This window comes from Haliotis asinina, chromosome 6, assembly GCF_037392515.1.
Source record: "Haliotis asinina isolate JCU_RB_2024 chromosome 6, JCU_Hal_asi_v2, whole genome shotgun sequence".
Classification (NCBI taxonomy): domain Eukaryota; kingdom Metazoa; phylum Mollusca; class Gastropoda; order Lepetellida; family Haliotidae; genus Haliotis; species Haliotis asinina.
In genome coordinates this window covers 47,096,319-47,117,330 of record NC_090285.1, presented here as the reverse complement: position 1 = coordinate 47,117,330, position 21,012 = coordinate 47,096,319, and the positions used below count along the sequence as shown (strand labels likewise).

At 37.5% G+C, this 21,012-nt stretch overlaps 1 protein-coding gene across 2 annotated transcripts in view; it reads right to left on the bottom strand.

Moving 5' to 3' along the window:
* Positions 1-5,524: 5,524 nt before the first annotated feature.
* The window catches only part of LOC137288093 (tubby-related protein 4-like), a 189,912-nt gene continuing 174,424 nt past the window's right edge, over positions 5,525-21,012 (bottom strand). For both annotated transcript variants that reach the window (XM_067820470.1, XM_067820471.1), the window contains exons 12-13: positions 8,335-8,508; positions 5,525-5,678 (exon numbers count right to left, since the gene is read on the bottom strand). In XM_067820470.1, coding sequence (XP_067676571.1) covers positions 5,562-5,678; positions 8,335-8,508 — 291 coding nt within the window. In that variant the 3' untranslated portion in view covers positions 5,525-5,561. The remainder of the gene's footprint in view (positions 5,679-8,334; positions 8,509-21,012) is intronic.

The following is a 21,012-nucleotide window of genomic DNA, read 5'->3' as shown; positions in this document are numbered from 1 at the left end:
CTGATACATATTTTGATTTTTACAACTTGAACATTGTGTTACGTATATGAGGTATATGTGTATTTAACACTTGTTGGCTATAGTCTGAGTGGGTTACCCTATTTCTAATTCGTAAGGTGAGGTATTGTAAAATCTTGAAGCTTACCCTATTTCTAATCTGTAAGGTGAGGTACTGTAAAATCTTTGAGACAACTGTTACGAATCTTACCATTTTTCTAATCAGTAAGGTGAGGTATTGTAAAATCTTTGAAGCAACTGTTACGAATCTTACCATTTTTCTAATCAGTAAGGTGAGGTATTGTAAAATCTTTGAAGCAACTGTTACGAATCTTACCATTTTTCTAATCAGTAAGGTGAGGTATTGTAAAATCTTTGAAGCAACTGTTACGAATCTTACCATTTTTCTAATCAGTAAGGTGAGGTATTGTAAAATCTTTGAAGCAACTCCTGTGAATCCAAACTGAAACTTGAAAACATTCACCTCCTCGAGGACATTTTTAACGCATCTATAAAATGTTCTGTACTGATACGACTGCCTACTTCAAACCACTATGAACTGAACTGCATTGTGCACTAAGCCCCAAACCAAAAAAACGCAGGTTCTTGTGGAACTTTTTTTAAATAAATTATTTAGCATGAAGAGATATGAACTGCTTTGAACACACAGATGTGGAATCGAAACCATGACAAATGGCAGCTTTAACCACTGGGCTACCCCACTGCTCTGTTTAGTTATATGATCAAGTCAGCTAGTGGGAGGAGCCCAGAGTGATGCAGTCCTTAGATAGGGAACATTTAGGTGAAACCCATCAAAACTGTTTGATGGTAGCAACTCAGAAAAACGTAATACAGGTGAATCTGTGATTCATGCCAATTAAAGGCTTGTGACAAGCCTTAGGCTGCATAAAAAAAAAATGAAATGTTTCAAAAGTGACAAGGCCGATAGCACTTTTCTCAGAATTTTGATTGAAAAAAAAAGAGTAAGCAGGGAGGAACACACTTTTTTTTTCTCCTTCCAATTACAGTTTTGTCCTACAACAATCTCCCCAAATACATGAGTTCCTACTGTCCATTCATACTGGTGCTCCCATGTGGAACCAGACAGGCCCTGTGGTGAACACCAAATATTGCAAAAATTCCCATGCAGACATAAATTCTAGTCTGTGGGTGACCATCTGACACAGATGTTATCACAAGAATCCAACTCTCTAAAATTCTGTACATTCTCCTCAAGTTCTATACAGACAGCAACATATCATAAGCAGTAGTACATGCATCAGAAGACTCCAAGATGTCTTCCAATGTTAACATGGTGACACTGGATTTAAGAGTAGATTTGGTGAGTCTGAGTGTAATATATTTCTCGGTTTCATCTTTGACTTTGAAACTAGTTGATATCCTACTTTACTGTACTTACTTATCCCTTACCTATACATCTGGTAACTCACAAACGTCTGTATGATGTTATAACCTTATTTCTCCTACACCAAAAGCAAACCATATGTCGCAATAATCGTATCCCCTTCCCCACAGCTCTAAACTCAAGCACCTGCCTCAAAACTTGTTTCTTTCCCTTACTGCCACAAAATTAGGTACCTGCTTATCACATGCCACAACAATATTCCCCAAGTCAATACTACGCGGACATCAAGCACATTTGCAAATCCTCCATAGTATTCCAAGGCATCCTGTGCTATTTACTCTGTATGATGGATTAAGATACAAAGGTATAAGTAGAGTGTCAACTGCAAGCAAAAATCCACCTGTGCAGAGTACCAAAACAGGAGAGGGAGCCATAATGGGGTATTCAGGAAGTGGAGTGATGTTTAGTTTTATGCCATGTTTAGCAAAATTAAGCATTATCACCGAAGGGGACACCAGAAATGGGCATCACACATTGTACCCATGTGGGGAAACAAACCCAGGTTTTTGGTGTGACAAGTGAATGCTCTGATGGATTCTTTGTATGTGAAGTGAACAAAATAGAATTTTCTTAGCAAATTGACTAGTTATCCTTCCACAAAAAATGCTACATTTGGCAAATATTGCCAATTGCAATTTTTAATTTTTGTGGGCCACATAAAAATAACTTTACTCAGCATCAAACAGTTCTGATTTGAATGAGTACTTTATTTTCAGGATGTATCAAATTTGCAAGCAGAAGACACAAATTCAAGTGAATGTCAAATTTAATTTCAGTAAGATTTGGGTTTTTTGCCAGTTTTAGCAATACTTCAGCAATACTGTGGCAAGGAACATCAGAAATGGGCTTCACACATTGTACCTATGTAGGGAATCAAACTCGCGTCTTCGCCATGATGAGTGAATGCTACCCCACCACCAGCAAATATAATTTGAAACTTGAAGATTTTGCTGTACAACCCTTTAGATACAACATAAGCAAGGGTCCTGTCGCCAGTGCACGTTGTGTGTGCTCATTACAACAGTGTTATTCAAATAATGCTGAACCAACCAGGCCTGGAGGGTTGGAGGGACCGCCATAGTAGCTACAGTCGCTTGTTCTCGATAATGGAATCAGATCCTCCTACTTTGTAACTGCATAACAAGATAATGGATTGTTACTAAATTACTGACAGACCATGTTAAAAAGAGGTAATCACATTCTTAACAATCACAGGAATATCTTCAGTAATTGTACTCAGAACCAATTTGGAACAGAAATGGTAATTAGTCAACATGGAATGTTATGATAAAATTCATAATTACATTTACTTAAGTACCTGCTTTAAAAATCACTCATTCAATAATAAAAATACTCGTAGTTTTCAAATTAAACAATGACATGATAGAGACAGTTTCCATACTTTGACATAGTAACACATCAATAAACATTAACATAACATGCTGAAAACAGATGATGGTACCACAACACTCAAACGTGACATCTTGAAATGCTGACAAGAATTGCAAAGTCATAAAATATCAATGCTATGAGAACCATTTTGATCATGACCTTGAATTTTGTACAATGATGGCTATAGTATAGGACAATGTAAAAACACTAATCAGTCATGAAATTAACTCAACATCTCAATATACATACATGACAAAATTTGCATAGCTTTTGAAGAAATATTTCTGTACCATTCTGAATATGATGTAAGTAGAAGAACATTGTCTACCAGTAAATGAATGCAACCAGACTTGAAATGAGATCGTAACCATCAGATCCATTAAATGAAAAAAACACTTCTCAATGTCAAGACACACACATCTATATTTCTATAAATAATCTACCAATTTCCTATATTATACAGAGTTCATCAGAAAACTGTAAACAGGCTGTATACAGCCGGGATACAGGCTGCCTGCAGGAACCTAAGGGCAAGAAACATCATCAGGCAGTTCCTTAACAGAGCAGTTGTTATATAATGCCCTTTGATGTACAAAATCATTTTGGTGGACAACAGTGCCAAATCTGTGAGCACCATAAGCTGTTGATTATTATTTTTAAAGATTTATTCAACAATACTGAGGACACAAAAAATCAAAGTAATTAAATATGACCAGGAACCATTTCACCGATGAAATATATAATTTGTTGTACATGACTGTAGTATCACTGTCTGGGCTTAATTTAGGGCTTTGTTATTTGCACTCGTGCAACCCCAAATTACAAATTGTCAGCTAGTTATTAGTCAAATTTGAGCCAGGTGCAAGTCAATTTTTGAGAAATAAATCTAACAGTATATGTATAAGTATGTCAGCTCATTTTCATAGATACATTTGGGCTGTGACAGTTCTTGTAAACAGGAATCAGCTGCGTCTCTGTGTTGCTATTCACGGGTACTATGTCATGGAAATATGTTTGTGTGCACCAAAACCTATGACATTTTAACACACAATTTGGCTGATCGGACTGGATTTATATCCTCAGTTGCACCTGGTGTAAGTATGTTAACATCTCGGCCCTGTCTGTAGACTTCAAGTCAATGATTTTGAAAGCCTGTAAAGGTCATTCGGAACTGTAACTTCCTTGAGAAGCATTTTAAAGTAGGAGCAGTAAGGAAGGATAACAACATATGAATGAACAACATCTCTCTCACTGCAATAACAAAGTTGTTCATCCATGTACTATTATCCTTCCATTCTAAACTGCTTCTTAATAAAGCTGGTAATAAGACTTCAAGAAAGTCACTAACGCAAGACTGCAATAAATCATTTGTTATAGCTACCAATCTAACATCACTCACATGAAACATACCTATATATGAACAGAAAATACTGGAATATTTTCAAAGCAAACTGGAAATTCTCATAAAATTTGAAAGTATATCAAATTTCAAATCACCAAGCATACAGCTGCAAGGATAGGCAACTGGCCTCGGAAGGGATTGCCAAATTGCTCCAGCTGAAGTCATTTACTGGGAACTATTCGGAACAAAAAGGAGCAGTAATAATACAGACTTTGAGGTCAACTTTTGAAAAATATCTGACCAGTTTAATGGATGTGAAATCTGAGATTACACATTTCTCAGGGGAGTACAGATTCTAGTACTTTCCTGGGTTGAATGAGTCCCATCTGGGATTCAAATCCATGCTCTCAGAAACCTAATCACCTGTGTATTCATTTAACCAGTTGATAGAGCCTACTACTGAAACCTGTCCATATATGGTAACTACTGAAATTTACCCAGTTACATTGTTAACTACTGAAACTACTGATACATTGTCAACCATTAAAAATTATTCAGTTAGACGGTCAGTTCATGAGTGTTACCCAAAGTTACATGTCAACCACTGAAAATTACCAAGTTGTCATATGGGCAACTAACTACTTCAATACTGATTCAGGCTGATCTACTGACAGTATGCTGGACAAACACAACTGTGCTCCGATGGCCTAATCTAAGTGTATTATTCTATTGTTAAACATGGTTCACTATAATTAATTCTATTCAAATCTTCATGGAGTAAAATTGCATCTAACCTGATCGCATACTAATATTTTATCATTCAAAAGTTGGCCTGGTGCTATCTCGCTCATCTGAAAAAAGTCTCTCATTAGATTTAGGAACAGATAATGTACTTAGTGCACATTTAGTGCCAGTATTTCCATGAAACTGATATGTTGACAAGATATTACTGAAAAACTAAAATACAAATATTTGTCTCCAATTTTCTTCAGAAAAACAGAAATAGCAAAATATACTATTAGCAGGACTTAATATCACATATTTCTACCTGGTATGATATGGATAAAATATTTCAATATTTCTAATAATTAGGGACTCAAACAATACAGTTCTTATTACAAGTAATTATTAAAGCTAACACTATGTGACTTTTGCTTCCCACACCTGTTAAAATGCTGAACTTCAAAAAACATTATCCTTGGAAGCAAGTGTGTGTAGATCGTGGCATCAGTAAATGACCATTTAACAACGGACATCTGCGAGCCTTGTATACCTTCCGGCCATTCCACATGTACTGAGAGCCTGGTTGTGACATCGCAGCTGTGGCTTAGATCTATAGATCCATCAAATCACAGACACAGCACATGATGTCGGGAATCATTAACTGCCCTTCAGATGGAACAGCTACTTCAGTCTCTGGGTGACATTGGCAAGAGCAACAGCAAATGCTTGTATAGCAGTGAAAGGGTATTGGAAATCTAGAGTGTAGGCATTGCTGTCGATACGCCCAAACTGCATCACCTGAAACAGACAATAAACTCTCATAAGCATTGCTGTTGTTTAACTCACACTGCATCTGAAGCTGACAATAGGTAAGTATCTGTTCAATTGTTGATTGAACTAAAACCATGGTTATCAAAACACTCCGCGATTTGTATTGTAATGTCACATGTTAATGGAATAAAGGTTACATCTTTAAAGATCTGACCAATGCTGTTAACCATCAACTTTTACAATGCCACTTAAACACATCCCAAACCCCAAACTAGATACACATATATCTATGGCTATCAGTATACCCTGAAACTAAACAAAATATTGCATCACCTAAAAACAGGCCATCACTGATGATGAATATAAACATTTCACACCTGATAAGTATATATGCATTGCTGTTGATTTGATCCCCAAATAGATTAACAAAAACATACTGAAGAATTGTAGAAAGTGATTTCAGCACTTAGGCGACTGTAACTCCCATCCTTAAAATGCACTTAAAACAAGCGTTCGATGTAATCGCGGTCCGGAGGCTCAGCACCAGTTGCTATTGCACTTCACCAGCAGTTGTGCAGGCCTTTGTGGCCTTCAGTAAATTAACCGTCTTTTTTTTTAACTGGAATCTTTCCCCTTGCTTTTTCCCCCTTTTTAACATCAGGAAATCATTCATGATCCAACATATTACGAAAATTTAGTGTCACTTTCTGGTATTTGAGCACTTTGCACATAAATGTTAACACCAGTCATTAACTAATAAAATGTCTCACTGTGCCACATGATTCGCTAACTGATTTTCTAGAAACAATGTGAAGTTGTGACCAGTGTAGTCTATTATGTTTTTATTGGTATGGGCCTGCAGATTTCATTCAGGGCCTGTAGATTATAACATGCAGACAGCAGCAGGCCCTGATGACCAACTCCCAAATCAAAGTATTGCAAGCACTGCTTAGAAGTGTGCTAAGGTTGTCTTGTAGTACTGACAAACATATGCATTGCTATCAATCACTACTGAAATCAATGCAAAAACGGTATCCACATGGACCATGCACAATGTAGCTCTTTTAGTGACTTAATAACTGAGTGATGTTCTGCACACAGCTAGCAATATTCATACACTTGTAAGTAATGACAAACAGAGAAAAGAAAGTTACATGGACAGTCAACTTCTGTATTGCAATGGGTAACATTTCGGTGTAGGAACTAACACAGTTATTGAGTAAGTGATGTCAACTTCTTTATTGTAATGTTGCAACGTTTCGCTGTAGATACTAACAAAGTTATCAAGCTAGTGACTATCAATAGAACTTAGTTTTCCTTCATTATTACAACTTCTTCAATGTCTTTCAAAGGAATCAGAGAAAGGAGTGAGTGATTAAGCTTAGTTTTATGCCACTTCTAGCAATATTCCAGGGGACACCAGAAATAGGCTTAACACACTGTACCCATGGGGAGAATCAAATCAGGGTCTTTGGTGTGACTAGCAAATGCCTTGATCACTGTGCTATCCCAACATCATCCGATAAAGGAGCAGTCGACATGTTACTTTACCAATTTTCCAATTTGCGCCAAGTAGTATTCTGGAGTCAGGGGTGTGATCACTGTGCTATCCCAATGTCATCCTATAAAGGAGCCGTGGTATTCTGGATTCAGGGGTGTGCAGTGACACCCAGGATGAAGACAAAGATGCCTTTCCTTATTCAGAGGTTTTGTAAGGTCCTGTGTGACAGTCATATTTGAAATGCAATACCTTTGGGAGATTGAAAGATGTTCAGAAATCAAGCTTACGGATATGAAATGTTTGCTTTCTTGTTGACATTGTCAAGAGAAGCCAAGGAAACACCTTCTTCCTCCACCCACTGACAGCAGGTAGCTGTAACTTCCCACATTATAGAGCTTCTCAATATATAGGTGAGGAGATGACACAGAACTCCATGACAAGCACAGTTCCAGTCCAGATGAATAATGGCTGTGTTATGCCTCCACTAACTCATGTCAGCCATACATTCTTTGATTAGACACCAACCAAAAGTCTGTCTACAAAAATGGCCTGTGTCTTGTATGATGGTACTGAGTTCTTTGATTGACATTTAAAAGTTGGAAGAACATGAACAAATGACACTTTTAATGGACAACATCTTTTACTCCTACTCACAATGCTTCAGAACTATTTTTTACACCTTCATCATCTTAATGTTACCGATACAACATGGCATGCACTCATGTCCTTCCAGTAAAAAGTACCAGCAAAGTGTATTCAAGGAGTTCTTGGGTAGTAGGGTAGCCTTATGGTTAAAGCATTCACCTGTAACCCCGAAAGACACAGGTTTTGATTGCCCACATAGTTACAATGGTTGAAACCCATTTCTGGTGATAAAAGCTAAAAGTGACGTAAAACTAAACTCCTTCACTGAGATGGTTCTTGTCCATAAACAGTAATCCACAACCTTGGTGCCTTCGAGTGAGTGAGTATTTTATATTGCTTTCACACATTCTACCACAAGGTCCATAAGGTATCATAAACTCATATTATTCATGACTTCCTGTCTGCAGGAGTAGTTGATTAGAACTGACAAAATTTTTAACTTTGTGTTAACTGCTCCACAGTTTAAGTGTGCTGCTGTACAGCAAAAAGGTGTTTACACCACCCTGACTAATGCTATAAGCTAGATTAGAAATGTACCTGTTTCCCACGAAACTCTATTTGGAAGTTTTTAGCAGATTCTTGAGTGACCCGTCCACCAAAGTCTAACTGGTAGACTTGACTGTTCTCATTCCACAGTGGAGCCTTATTGTGCATAACAAACTGCTGCTTGGACCCCACACGGCTAGAACTGCTGCCCCGGACACGACGCAACTGAAACAAGACAACAAAGCACAGGTCAGCATCAGTCATCCACTGAAGTGAGTGAGTGAGTGAAAATAGCTATACACTCTGTTTAACAATTTCCCAGCAATATCACAGCTGGGGATACCAGAAATGGGCTTGAAACCCTGCTTGTAACAAAAGACTCAAAATCACCAACACTAACATATGACACCTGTAGAATGATGCTGAAGACCCAGGTTTGAAACAAGACGAAACACAAATCAGTATCAGTCATCTCCTGGAATTATTACTATTTTTGTGAGAGTCCTTGTGAGGTAAAAGCGTTTACACATTTATGCCCATGTGGGGTTCGATTCTCCACATGGGAACAATGTGTGAAACTCATTCCTGGTGTCCAACACAATAGAATTGCTGGAATATTGCTGCAAGTGGTGTAAATTCATACTCACACTCACAGAATGCATTAAGTTTAGTTTAGTTTTATGCCACTCAGCAATAATCAAGCTATATGACAGTGTTCTGAAAATAATCGAGTCTGGACCAGACAATCCAGTGATCAACATTATGAACATTGATCTACCAACTGTGTCAAGCAAGTCAGCGAGCATGACCACCTGATCCCATTGCATAATTTGCCACTTACGACAAGCACAGGTTGCTGCATGAAGATCAATTCTAACATGGACCTTTCCTGGTAGTGCCTGTATTAAATCAACCATAGTCTTAGAAAGCCATACATGCTTTGGTCCAAGTCTGTTGCAATAAGCGCATGTCACTGAACACTGACTTAAGTAGTTGACTGTGTGTCACTGTATGCCAATTGCCTGGATCAGTGCCCTTGTCTAGAATCAATTATTCATAACCTTCATATAATGAAACATTCATCTTTGTCCTATGTTAAACAGCATTCCAAACAGTAAATCATTGAAGTTTGGGGCTAAGAGTCCTGCAATGTTCTAGTTTGAACTTGTATTAAGAATAGTCACTCCGACCACCAGCTTCATCAAGAATTCTGTAAGATGCACAAATTAGTTCTGATTTCATCAACATTTGTTGAAGTGATCATCTCGAAATTACAGGTGATGGGTCAGATGACCCAGCCCTTTTGAAGATCTCAACACCTCTATGAGGCTCCAACTGGCTTACCAGATACCACCTTATTAAATAATATTTCCATAAGAAAATGCTTCTGTGCAAATGACAATGTAATTGCACCAACCACACACGCGGCTAGGAGTGTTGCCATGAATGTCATGCCCAAATAACACTCTCATGAAAGTCTCTTAACAGACACATCTGGGATACTGAAATGATTCCAACCCTAGACTCAAGCAATTTTCTTAAAATATCCTTCAAAAGGTTCCATTTGCGTAACAGGAACATCAAAGTAGAAGCTCTGTACTAAAAGGAAACCATGATTAATTTTTAACTGAATTCTCCTCAAGTCAATAATTTGGTTTGTTACATACAGCATGATTGATCACTAAGGCGAGTCTTCCAATCAAGTACATTAGTAGAAATCACTTCAACCAATGTCACAAGAACACTTGCAACATGTTTTCCTTTAGTTTTCATGGAACTGGGTTTCATGTGATATTGTTTTATGCAGCTTATAGCAATATTCCAGCAATGTCAAGGCAGGGGACACCATAAATGGACTTTGCACACAGTACCCATGTAGGAAATCGAACCCAAATCTTTGGCATGATGAGCGAACACTTTACACACTAGGCTACACTATCACTCCATTAAATGTAAGATTGGGATCAGTAGGCCAGGGGCCCATTTCACAAAACTCTCGTTAACCTAAGATCTCGTAACTTTCTCGTAGCATGTGTACCTGGTATACTGTGGCAGAGGTGCAAATGCTATGAGAAAAGTTACGAGATCTTAGGCTTACGCGAGTTTTGTGAAACAGGCCCCTGGTTAGGTGACTGGTCGGTACATAAGGATGTACTGGCAAGTAAACTGTATTGCAACACATTATAATGTGATCTAGGCACCTGTATTGCAATACCTATTGCGATATACTAAGATCTGCACTATTATTGTGGGTAATACTAATTGTACAAGCAAATCCTATATTCTACATATGGTATGGTTCAGAAAATTGCATGGTTCAATCTCAGTCACTGGATTGTGTGGCCCAGGTTATTTATCCACAGTCTGTCATAGATTGAAGATTCTAAAACCATTATTAAAGAATGAATGAATGAGCACAGTTTTACAACGCTTTAGAATATTCCAAGAATATCAAAGGAGCACAAGATAAGCACTTGACAAATTGTGCCCATGTGCGGAATCAAACCCATATCTTCAGCATGCAAAGCAAACACTTTCACCACTAGGCTTTAGTGTTAATAAACAATTATGGTTAATCACTGATATTTCAATTTAGGAATTTAGAGATCCAATCAAATATTTTAAAGCTGATTCCAACATAATAAGTGTATCCCAAACAGTATTTCAGACATCATATTTACATACACTGTCAAGAATAAAAAAAGAAATAATTTTATCCTACAAATCATAAACATTTTATGATTCTGTGCAGTATTTATCAATAGTATTCTCTGTCAGCAAGTGGTTGTCACCTGTGTTTTGAAGAGTTGGTCAGTAATGGTATGTCACTAGATTGTTTATACCAAAGTTTCTTCCCCAGTGGAATGACCAAATTGTCTATTTCAAGTCAATCTAGGGAGCTGGACTTGTTATCGCGAACTTCTATTTAATCTATTCTCGTTATCATGAATCAAATGATGATAAATAAGAAGGATTTGCTCAGGTCCACACAAAAAATGTCAGCTACTTCTTTTAACTTAACAATATTAAATTTCTTTGTAATCTAATAAACAATAACACAGGACATTACTTTCGTCTTAGAAAACAAAGCACACTCGTGACTGAAATCCAGGTTTCCGCAGGGCACTTGTTCCAATCTTCATCTCCAACATTTGTTTCTCTACTTAATTTCCTGGCTGCTCGGCTCTGGTGAAGTGATAGGAAATTCAAGCTCCACAATACCAAACTCACATGATCACTTGAAAGTCGAAGCCACCATAGCCTGACAGCATCACATAGTATTTGATTTTAATTTGAAAGAAAGAGGTATATGCCAGCAAAAACCTACAGCAATCAAGAGCAAAACAATGTAAATAGTAGGCATGTGAGGAGAAAAGGAGACGCTTCGCCCATGAGTACTCCCGAACAATTCTCATCAGTCTTGTAGACTGTTTATATTCTTCCGAAGTGCTCATTGGGGTGATCATGGAAACAACTGACCTTTTAGGCCTTGACTTTCAACTAAGCAAATACAGTGGAAAGGATAGTCGGACAGAGAAATATCCACAGGAAGAAGCAGCCACTTTCATTTAGGAGTGCATTCTCTCAGAAGAAGGAGATCACTCTGTGTAATGATGCTGGTGTGGCTTTATGAAAGACATGAACATTAAAGGGCATTATAGGAATTATCGGCGTCTGTCTTTAAAAATATGGAGTCGTCATCACATTGTTGCATGACTTTCTCTTCATCATGATCTGTACTGAACTGACTCACTTTATTACAATTTGATTTTGTGGTGTGTTTTTCCTGCTTTGTGAGCAAATTGCACAAGGATAAAGAACATGTTGACTTGGGTTAATTTCCTGATATGAATTTAGAAATAATACTAAAATATAAACAAGGATATTTGGAGTTGATTAATTTAAGGAATTTGTTTATAAAAACAAGAAACATGGATTTAAACTTAACTGATTCATAAATATAGTACATGCCTGAGGATAATCAGTCTCTACTATCTGTTGAAACAGATTTCATTGATGGCATAATAAAATGATATATATCAAATGATGTGATTGTACTACAAAACAGTAGGTTCTAATATATCAATATTGTCACAAAGAAACAGGTCTGCAAGTGAGCATATATATCATTTCAATATTTTCCAAGGGAATACTCTGTAAATCAGTAATACTTTATGAAAATTGTCTTAACAATTTCTGAATCAGTGATTTTGTATCAACTACGCAACAGATCCGGAGATGCCAACCCCTAATTGGTGCAATTAGGAATCCCTAAGATAGCATAAAATAGGAACTATCCCAACAAATTAGGGATCTCTATTAATTGGTTTTACGGAGAGAAAAAACTAAGCCATGCTTGATTGCTGTTGATACAAATAATCTGTAAACAATTTAGAAGCTTCTGTAAATAAAGTGTTATATTTATTTAATTATCATTACTTACAGTCAAAGAAGATCCTAACCCTCCATTAAGTAAGACTATCAAGATCTTTGATATATTTTGATCGAAAAATTGAAAAATGCATTTTTCGGGATGATTCCGATGAATTCATGACAGTTGATATCTCTGCATCACAAGTGTTCAGGCCCACTTTTACAATGCTTCATCTAATAAATCATAAAGTGAGCATCTGCTTATTGTGATTAAGCTGTTACACCAGCACAATAATTTCAACTTTAACACATTTCATATACCAGTAATGCATTTATTCAAGGCCATTGAAGATTGATAACTGTACAAAATTACAGTCAGTTTCCAGACTTAAAGCAGTTTTTCACCAAATGACGGGTCTCCATCTTATCACTTGGGCCACGCAGGCTTGTTAACGTTCAAACACCATCAGCTCCAAAGGTCCTTGTTTCCATCTTGCACGACTCAAAGGGTCAGCAATCAAATACGTGAATATGTTCACAGTAATTATCGCTACCATCACTTGTCCAGGGATCTATTGATCGCATATAACTGACCGGTGCACCACCACTAGCTGTCATGATCACTTACAAAGTAGTCAGTGACAGATCGCGTCTTACTGGTACATCTCCTCTCATCACTGTCTCACAGTACGCCTCTTGCACACAGAGCCACACTTTCATCTCTGATGTTCATGTTCAAAATGGCAGAAAGTGTTTGAAATTTGTTGAAATCTCACAGTTGACGATTGCTTCATTACAAACAAACAATCATCAAAAAAAAAATTGGTTAGTGTCTGTAGATTCTGCTATTTCAATACACGATTCTTTTTTTTTTTGAGACTGTTTATTCTGGCAGTGTTTGTCTGTGTCACAATACAATGACAGTTTGCACTTTGAGTGACAGTTGGGTGCGTAGACCTTTTCAGCTTTACAGATATTACAGGTTCAAGCTGAAATTTAAATACAAATCCCAGCTTAAAATAACATTTAGAAATTATTTGTACCAACACTTGTAATTACCATAAAGAAAAGAAAGTTTACAAAGTTTTCCACTCATAATAAGAACTGTTACTGAACGAAATCACTCAAGAGTGGAAGCACATGGCCACCTTGCACTGAACGTTTACGCTCTTAACACTAACAACTGTGAATGAACGAGTATTTTCATGAGACAAATTGTCCTGCGATATATATGGAATAATTTGGGGGTAATTACTCACAAATTTTGTAGCAGAATCACATGCATACATCAGGTCTCTTATTCAAGCGATGCACAGCTTCAAACTGACGCTTCATGTCTACACACCAGTAAATAAGTGAATGAGTGTTTGAATTAGGTTTTATGCTGATTTTTGCAATATTCCAGCAATATACAGTCAGGTGACATCAGAAATGGAAAGAAATATTTGAGTGTTGTTTAAAGATGACTGCATTCTACCCACATGAAGATGGGAACCAGACAAATGAATCTGACCAAGTGATTAAGGTCTAACCCACTTTCTGAGGGTAGGATAGCACACATTGTACCAAGTCACAGAACCTGATGACACTATTCTATGTTCACTGTACCTAAGGCGATGCTGTATCTGCTCCTAACTAATATGACAATATGAGTTACCAGCATCATTCATTGCACAATAAAATAAGTTAACAACATCCAGACTTTAAGTTACCGACATCCTCACACGACTTTCAAATGCTTATACTTCAAGACACACGCATTAATAAGCAAATTCAATGCATTCCATGTATTCACGACATCAAAGTTAATCAGTGAGCTAAATAAGTTTGATTGTATACAGGTGGAAGACTGCAAATTCGGGTGAAATAAACCACCAAGTGATCTTTCATGCCACCATGTTGGGATGCTGGTAATGCACATCACCTTAAGTACAGCCCACCACCGATACAAGCCACATACCCCATTGAGCTCCCCCAAACCAGAGCTCAAACGTCAAAACAGTACGCAATCAGCTTATTGCGCAAGCAAATCCAGCTCCAAAATGCCCAGCTGGATAGTATTTCAATAGCACACATCGCACTACAATTCACGGCTGAATTCTCAAGAAACAAAGCTGCATTTCTTGACACCACCGATACAAGCCAAATACCTCATTGAGCTCGCCCAAACCAGAGCTCAAACGTCAAAACCATACACAATCAGCTTACTGCGCAAGCAAATCCAGCTCCAAAATGCCCAACTGGATAGTATTTAAATAGTGCACATTTTACTGCATTTTACAATTCACTGCTGAATTCTCAAGAAACAAAGTTGCTTTTCTTGACACCTGGGTCTCATACAATAAAGATCTCCACAAACAGGAGTTCACACTTTATTGCAAACCCACCGACACGCACTCATACCTGTTTTATACATCTTGTCACCCTAGACATATCAAAAGGAAAGGTCCTATGATTGAAATGCATCTGTTCAACTCCTGAGGAATGTGAAAAACACAGCCTCAACCTCATCAAGTATTACCTACAGCGAGGGTATCCAACGAAATACATACAACTAAACAAAACCAGGTCCGACTCTAAGGACAGAAATCTCTCTTATCCTCCCAACCAAAGAACCACGAATAAACAATAGAATGGTTCTAGTTAGTAACCATAAGCTCATGAACATGGAACTCAACGCCATTGTCAGCAAATGCTGGCACCTTCTAAGTGGGTCAGACATCTGCCTAGCCACTCTCCCCTCACCAAAAATAAGACTTTTAAGGATCACCTAGTCAAAGCCACTTTGACCTATCCCAGACAACTACCACAAATTAGTGGACAGACAGTCAGATTCGTCGACGATTTGTGCGACAAAGCGAATTGCAAAATCTGCAAAATATTAAGCAACAATGCAACAGTTCAGTCACCAATAAGGCCTTCATTTGTTACATTTGCCAGTCCCGTAATGTAGTATACCTTCTCACTTGCAAACAGTATGCAAGAAAACAGTATGCAGATGAAACTAAAAGATGTTTCAGAATCCGATTAACAGAACACTATGCTGATATCACACACAAGCGTGAGAAACCTGTCGCACTTCATTTGAACTCGGAACATCATGGTAAAAACGATTTACAATTCAAAATCATCACCCAACTCAAAGACAATCCGGACTCTGAGACAACCACGAAGAAAAGAAGACCTCTTGAAATGAAGTGGATTTTTGAGCTCCACACATTCCAGCCGCAAGGACTCAATGACAGAATTCTAGGCTGAAATATCCCTTTCACCTTATTTAAGTACAGTGATGCTATGTCAGCTCTTAATGCAAACAATGAATGAGAAACCAATGCCACCAGACTCAAAACTCAAGTATTTGCCTTTGACATAAGTTTTAGTTGGTGAAAGGGGCAAAAATTTAACACTGAAACCAACAGAAAAAATCAAAAGAATGACTCACAACACAGGAAAGTTTCATGGAAACCAAGAAAACAATACATCACAAAAACCTTTAAAAACCAAAAGGCACCACTTTGGGGTTTGCCACACATATCTGCCAAGTTTTACTGACAGATACTAAGAAGTTTTTGAGTTCTCTGGAAATGAAACACACCTCTCACTTTTGAGAGTAAGTCAAAAACATTTCCAAGGAAACTGAGAAAATGATAAATCACCAAAACCTGGAAACAGCAAAAGGCACCACTTTAGATTCCGATTGATATATCTACCAAGTTTTGCAGAAAAATATTGAATGGTTTTTGAGTTCTGCTCCAGAAACGAAGCCCATACCTCCATTTTGAGACTAAGTCCGAAACATTTCCATGGAAACCAAGAAAATGATAAATCACAAAAGCCTGTAAATACCAATAGGCACCACTCTGGGGTCTGCCACACATATCTACCACGTTTTGCTGACAGATATTTCGAAGTTTTAGAGTTCTGCTCTGGAAACGAACCACACCTCTCACTTTTGAGACTATGTCTGAAACATTTCCATGGAAACCGAGAAAATAATAAATAAAAAAAACCTTACATAGCAAAAGGCACCACCATAGGTTCTGACTGCTATATCAACCAAATTTTGCAGAAAAATATTGAATGGTTTTTGAGTTCTGCTCTGGAAACGAAGCCCACCCCACTATAAGACTAACACCAAAATGTTCCATGGAAAAACAAAAAAAATATAAATGCCAAAAATCTGTAAATAGCAAAAGGCACAACCACAGGCTGAGATTACTATATCTATAAAGTTTGGTCTAAAAATATTGAACGGTTTCTGAGTTATGATCCGGAAACAAAATGATTATGGACAGACGGACGGACGGACGAGGTGAGGACTATATCCTCCTGCATTACATGCTGGGGGATAATAATCAACAAGAAAATCAGCTAGTATAGTGGAAAAATTATCAGGGCAAGTGATTTTACAAATGCCACTGTATCAGAGTACATTAGCAATTCAAGAATTATTTCCATCCCTGTAACACCTGTTTGAGGGAAAGTATCCCTGTAACACCTGTTTGAGGAAAAGTAAAGAGTGAATTTGGTTCTGAGTCACTTTTAACAATATTCCAGCAATATCAACACAGGGGACGCTAGAAATGGGCTTCACACATTGAGCTCATGTAGGGAATCGAACCCAGGACTTTGGTATGACCAGAAGATGTTTTAATAGCTCAGCTATTCCACCACCCTAGTGAGGGAAAAAGCTGATATATGTCATCAGTATGGGATATAGCATGGTGTGGGAGTGACTGGAACACCCCTCACCCTCCACCCCAACCGCCTCAATAATGAATTGAGTTGGTATCAACAGGCCGAGATGAATGTAATGACAGTGACTTTGTCTTGTACTAAATCTATTGTTTTCTGCAAGACAGGTTTGTTTTGAATAACTCTTTGAGGCCCGTTGTAATATAACATATAGCTGATCAGACAAATGTCATTATAACTAGCAGTATTTATTGGTGTGACTCCCAGTTCCTGGAGTGTAAATAAAAATGAGTCCAAATCAAGTCTTGAATGACCAGGCAAGTCGACATTTATTACAATATTTTAACCCTTGGTTTAATAATCATACCAGGTTCCTTTCGCACTTTTTGACTTTTATTAGTTGCTGTAAATGCCACACTCAGCAATATTCCAGCGGTCTGTAATTAATCAAGTCCAGACCAGACAATCCAGTGATCAACAACATGAGCATCGGTCTGCGCAACTGGGAACCGATGACGTGTCAACCAAGTCAGAGAGCCTGACCACCCAATCCTGTCAGTCGCCTCTTATGACAAGCACAGTCGCATTAAAAAAAAGAAGGGGATACTGGAGTTAAAAGATTGATAAAATGCAAATGATGAAGCCAAGAAGGACACAGACGATGAAGTGAAATTAAAGGAAAATGTGACAATTTATTCCATTCCAATGGAAATGTTTTATCTGTATGTGTATCTAATGCTCTCTATCATAGGTGTTGGCAGAAGCTCGTGGTATGCTCACAAAACTGAATAGCCCCTACATTTTTTGAATGGTATATTTTAAAGCATGATAACCTTGTTTTGGGGGACTAAATATCAGTCCACATAGTTCATATTCCTTGATGCAGATATCTGACTAGCCAACTGTCACAGAAGAAGTCTTTATATCTCTGGGTGTACCAAGCTGAACAGCTGACTGTCACGTCAAACCTCCTTATATCCGTGGATATATAAGGTTGACCAGCCAACTGTCACGAAGCCATGTCCCCGCATGGCTAGATAAATGACCAGCAGCCAACCAGTTATATGGAATCTGAATGATGGCTGACCCAGGAACAGCAGCAGTCCAGAGGGACAGACAGGAACCAATATCACCCCACAGAAGTAATCACAAGGAATGAGAAACCTGTGGAGACCACAGATTAATGTTTCCAGTGTTGCCAATAGCATGCATGATTTCTGTCTGCTTCATGGTCTAAGAGCTTCGCATGGTCGTGCTTAGAGTAGCAATTTCTTCCTAAATAACATTAAGTGTTATGTAGAATGGTTAAACATGAATAAAGTGAGAATGTTTATCATCATGATTTACAAAATAAAATATATGGCATTTTTCACAACTTCACAGATTGTTTCCTCATTTCATTTAAAATTACTGCGCTGTTTATCATTATTGATATGACCTCTTCCTCAACACCTTAAAGGGTTTTGTGGAGATTTGTGTTTATTAATTAATTTAAAATTAAAGATGGCCACATGGCTACCATATTGGAACAGCAACTATGTTCTGAATCAATTTGAACCCGCCTATAGAAACTACTATGAACACAAAATTTCTTCTCAATCCTTTCAACCTTTTCAAAGAAGTTAAAACATTATGAACAAAGACCACATGAACTAAAATAGATAAGTATTTATAAATTTCTCATTGTTGAATGACTGCTTAAATGTATTGTAACAATATCACAGTTTTTACTTCCATAATTTATTTAGAGATTTTTTTTCCATTTCCATTCTACTTTCACCTAAAGTTTTCTGGAAAGATTCAGCTGTCTTCTACACACAGTCCAACAACATTTCAATGACCACTGATCATAACTTACATATTACTGAACAGCCGTGAAGATAGGATTTACAGCAAATGGTTTTCATCAAGTCATGTTACAATGAGATCAGGTGGTCAGATTAGCTGACTTGGTTAGACCTCGCAACTGCGTAGATTGACGATCATGATGCTGATCACTGCATTGTTAGACAATCGCCATTTAGTTGGTATTTTGTTGAGTGCAGCATTAAACACCACACAAACACACATTTTGAAATTTTACTTCAAACAACTGCATGGATTGATACTCATGATGCTGATCACTTGATTGTCTAATCCAGTCTTGATTATTTACAGACTGACACATTATGGCTGGAATATTGCTCAGTGTGGCATTACACAACAAGCAAACAAATTACTGAATCATAGTCTTTGGGAACTTTCATCAGTTGACACTTAAGGACGCACAGTCAGACCTTCAGCAGCCAGTAATAATTGATACTTACTGAACACATATTACAAATGAGCTTGGTGACATATCACTCACATTTTGATCTTGGGATGACCCACATTTATGGAAACTGTCCCTCATCGATTAAAACATGGGCTATTATCTGCTTATTGTGAACTATAATCTCTGGTTTGACTTTTGTTCAGCCGTTACAGGAGTTTGGTAATTACAAAGATTAATTACAGCAGTGACAGAGAAAGAACTAAGTGTGAGAGTATTTAAAAATCAATTTAAATTATAAAATCCTTGTAAAAAGCAATAGAACACTACAAAGGAATGGGTATTATTCCAAAAGAAAAGATGAAATTACATTTACAATTCCTCAGTTTCAAGACTCACCATTTTCACCAATTATTAGGTTTTGTATCTCAGCACATGAACTCCATAAACATAGACATAAACCATTCTAGAATGCATGCCAAAACAGAAAATACATAAGAAATCTTTACTGAAAATGTAAATATGTGCATTAAATTGTAAAAAAATCTACATATATTTTGTGTTTGTTGTTTAACAAGTTTCCAGCAATAACAGGGATTTTGAAAGGCAGGGGTCATGGGCCATTTTGCACATTAGAATGGTAAATGGCCCTGAAAAATTTGAAAGTTTACTATTGATACAAGGGCAGTGGCCCAGTCTAAATTCAGAGAATGGCTAATAATTCTGAAAATGGCCCATTGTCAACATTCTCTTTCCCAATGCTTTCTATAAGAAGGTTGTATTTGGCGAACAATCAGTCCATTGATTGAAATTATAATGAACAATGCCCATGGAGTACAATAAAGGAATTTGTCAGAGAACCAGCAAATAACAACAAGGTTCATAATCTGGATCTGAACTCCAAAAAACCAAAGGAGTTCTGTGCAGGAATTTCTCAGGAGTTCTCGTAGAATGAGAATACAGGAACAGTGCTGATAAACTATGGATCAACATCACAGGGATTCTCCTCTTAGAACACCTATACAGGAAGATCCGGGCATACGTTATTAACACAGCTCTGCACAGAACATTGCAAAGCCTTCCACCACTGAACAAGTCAGCAATGCTTTCAATGTTATCTTGTGCTGCCCTTGACAGTCTGAGAGCCTGTGTACAAGTGAAGTGTTGGAGATAAAACAAAATTGGCTTCAGTGAATCCTCCAAGACGCTATGAATCGAAACACTTGGCCATGAATTTCAGGTCCCGCTCTAAACTTGATAAATTTAATTACTTACATTACCTGTCACACTGTCAGTGTGAAAATTTTAGCCATTTGAAAAACTGTTTTGTGTATTTATTTTAATGTTATTCAGATATATTAATGCTGTTTAATCAATACAGAACATATTGTCATGGTTATTGTTTGATC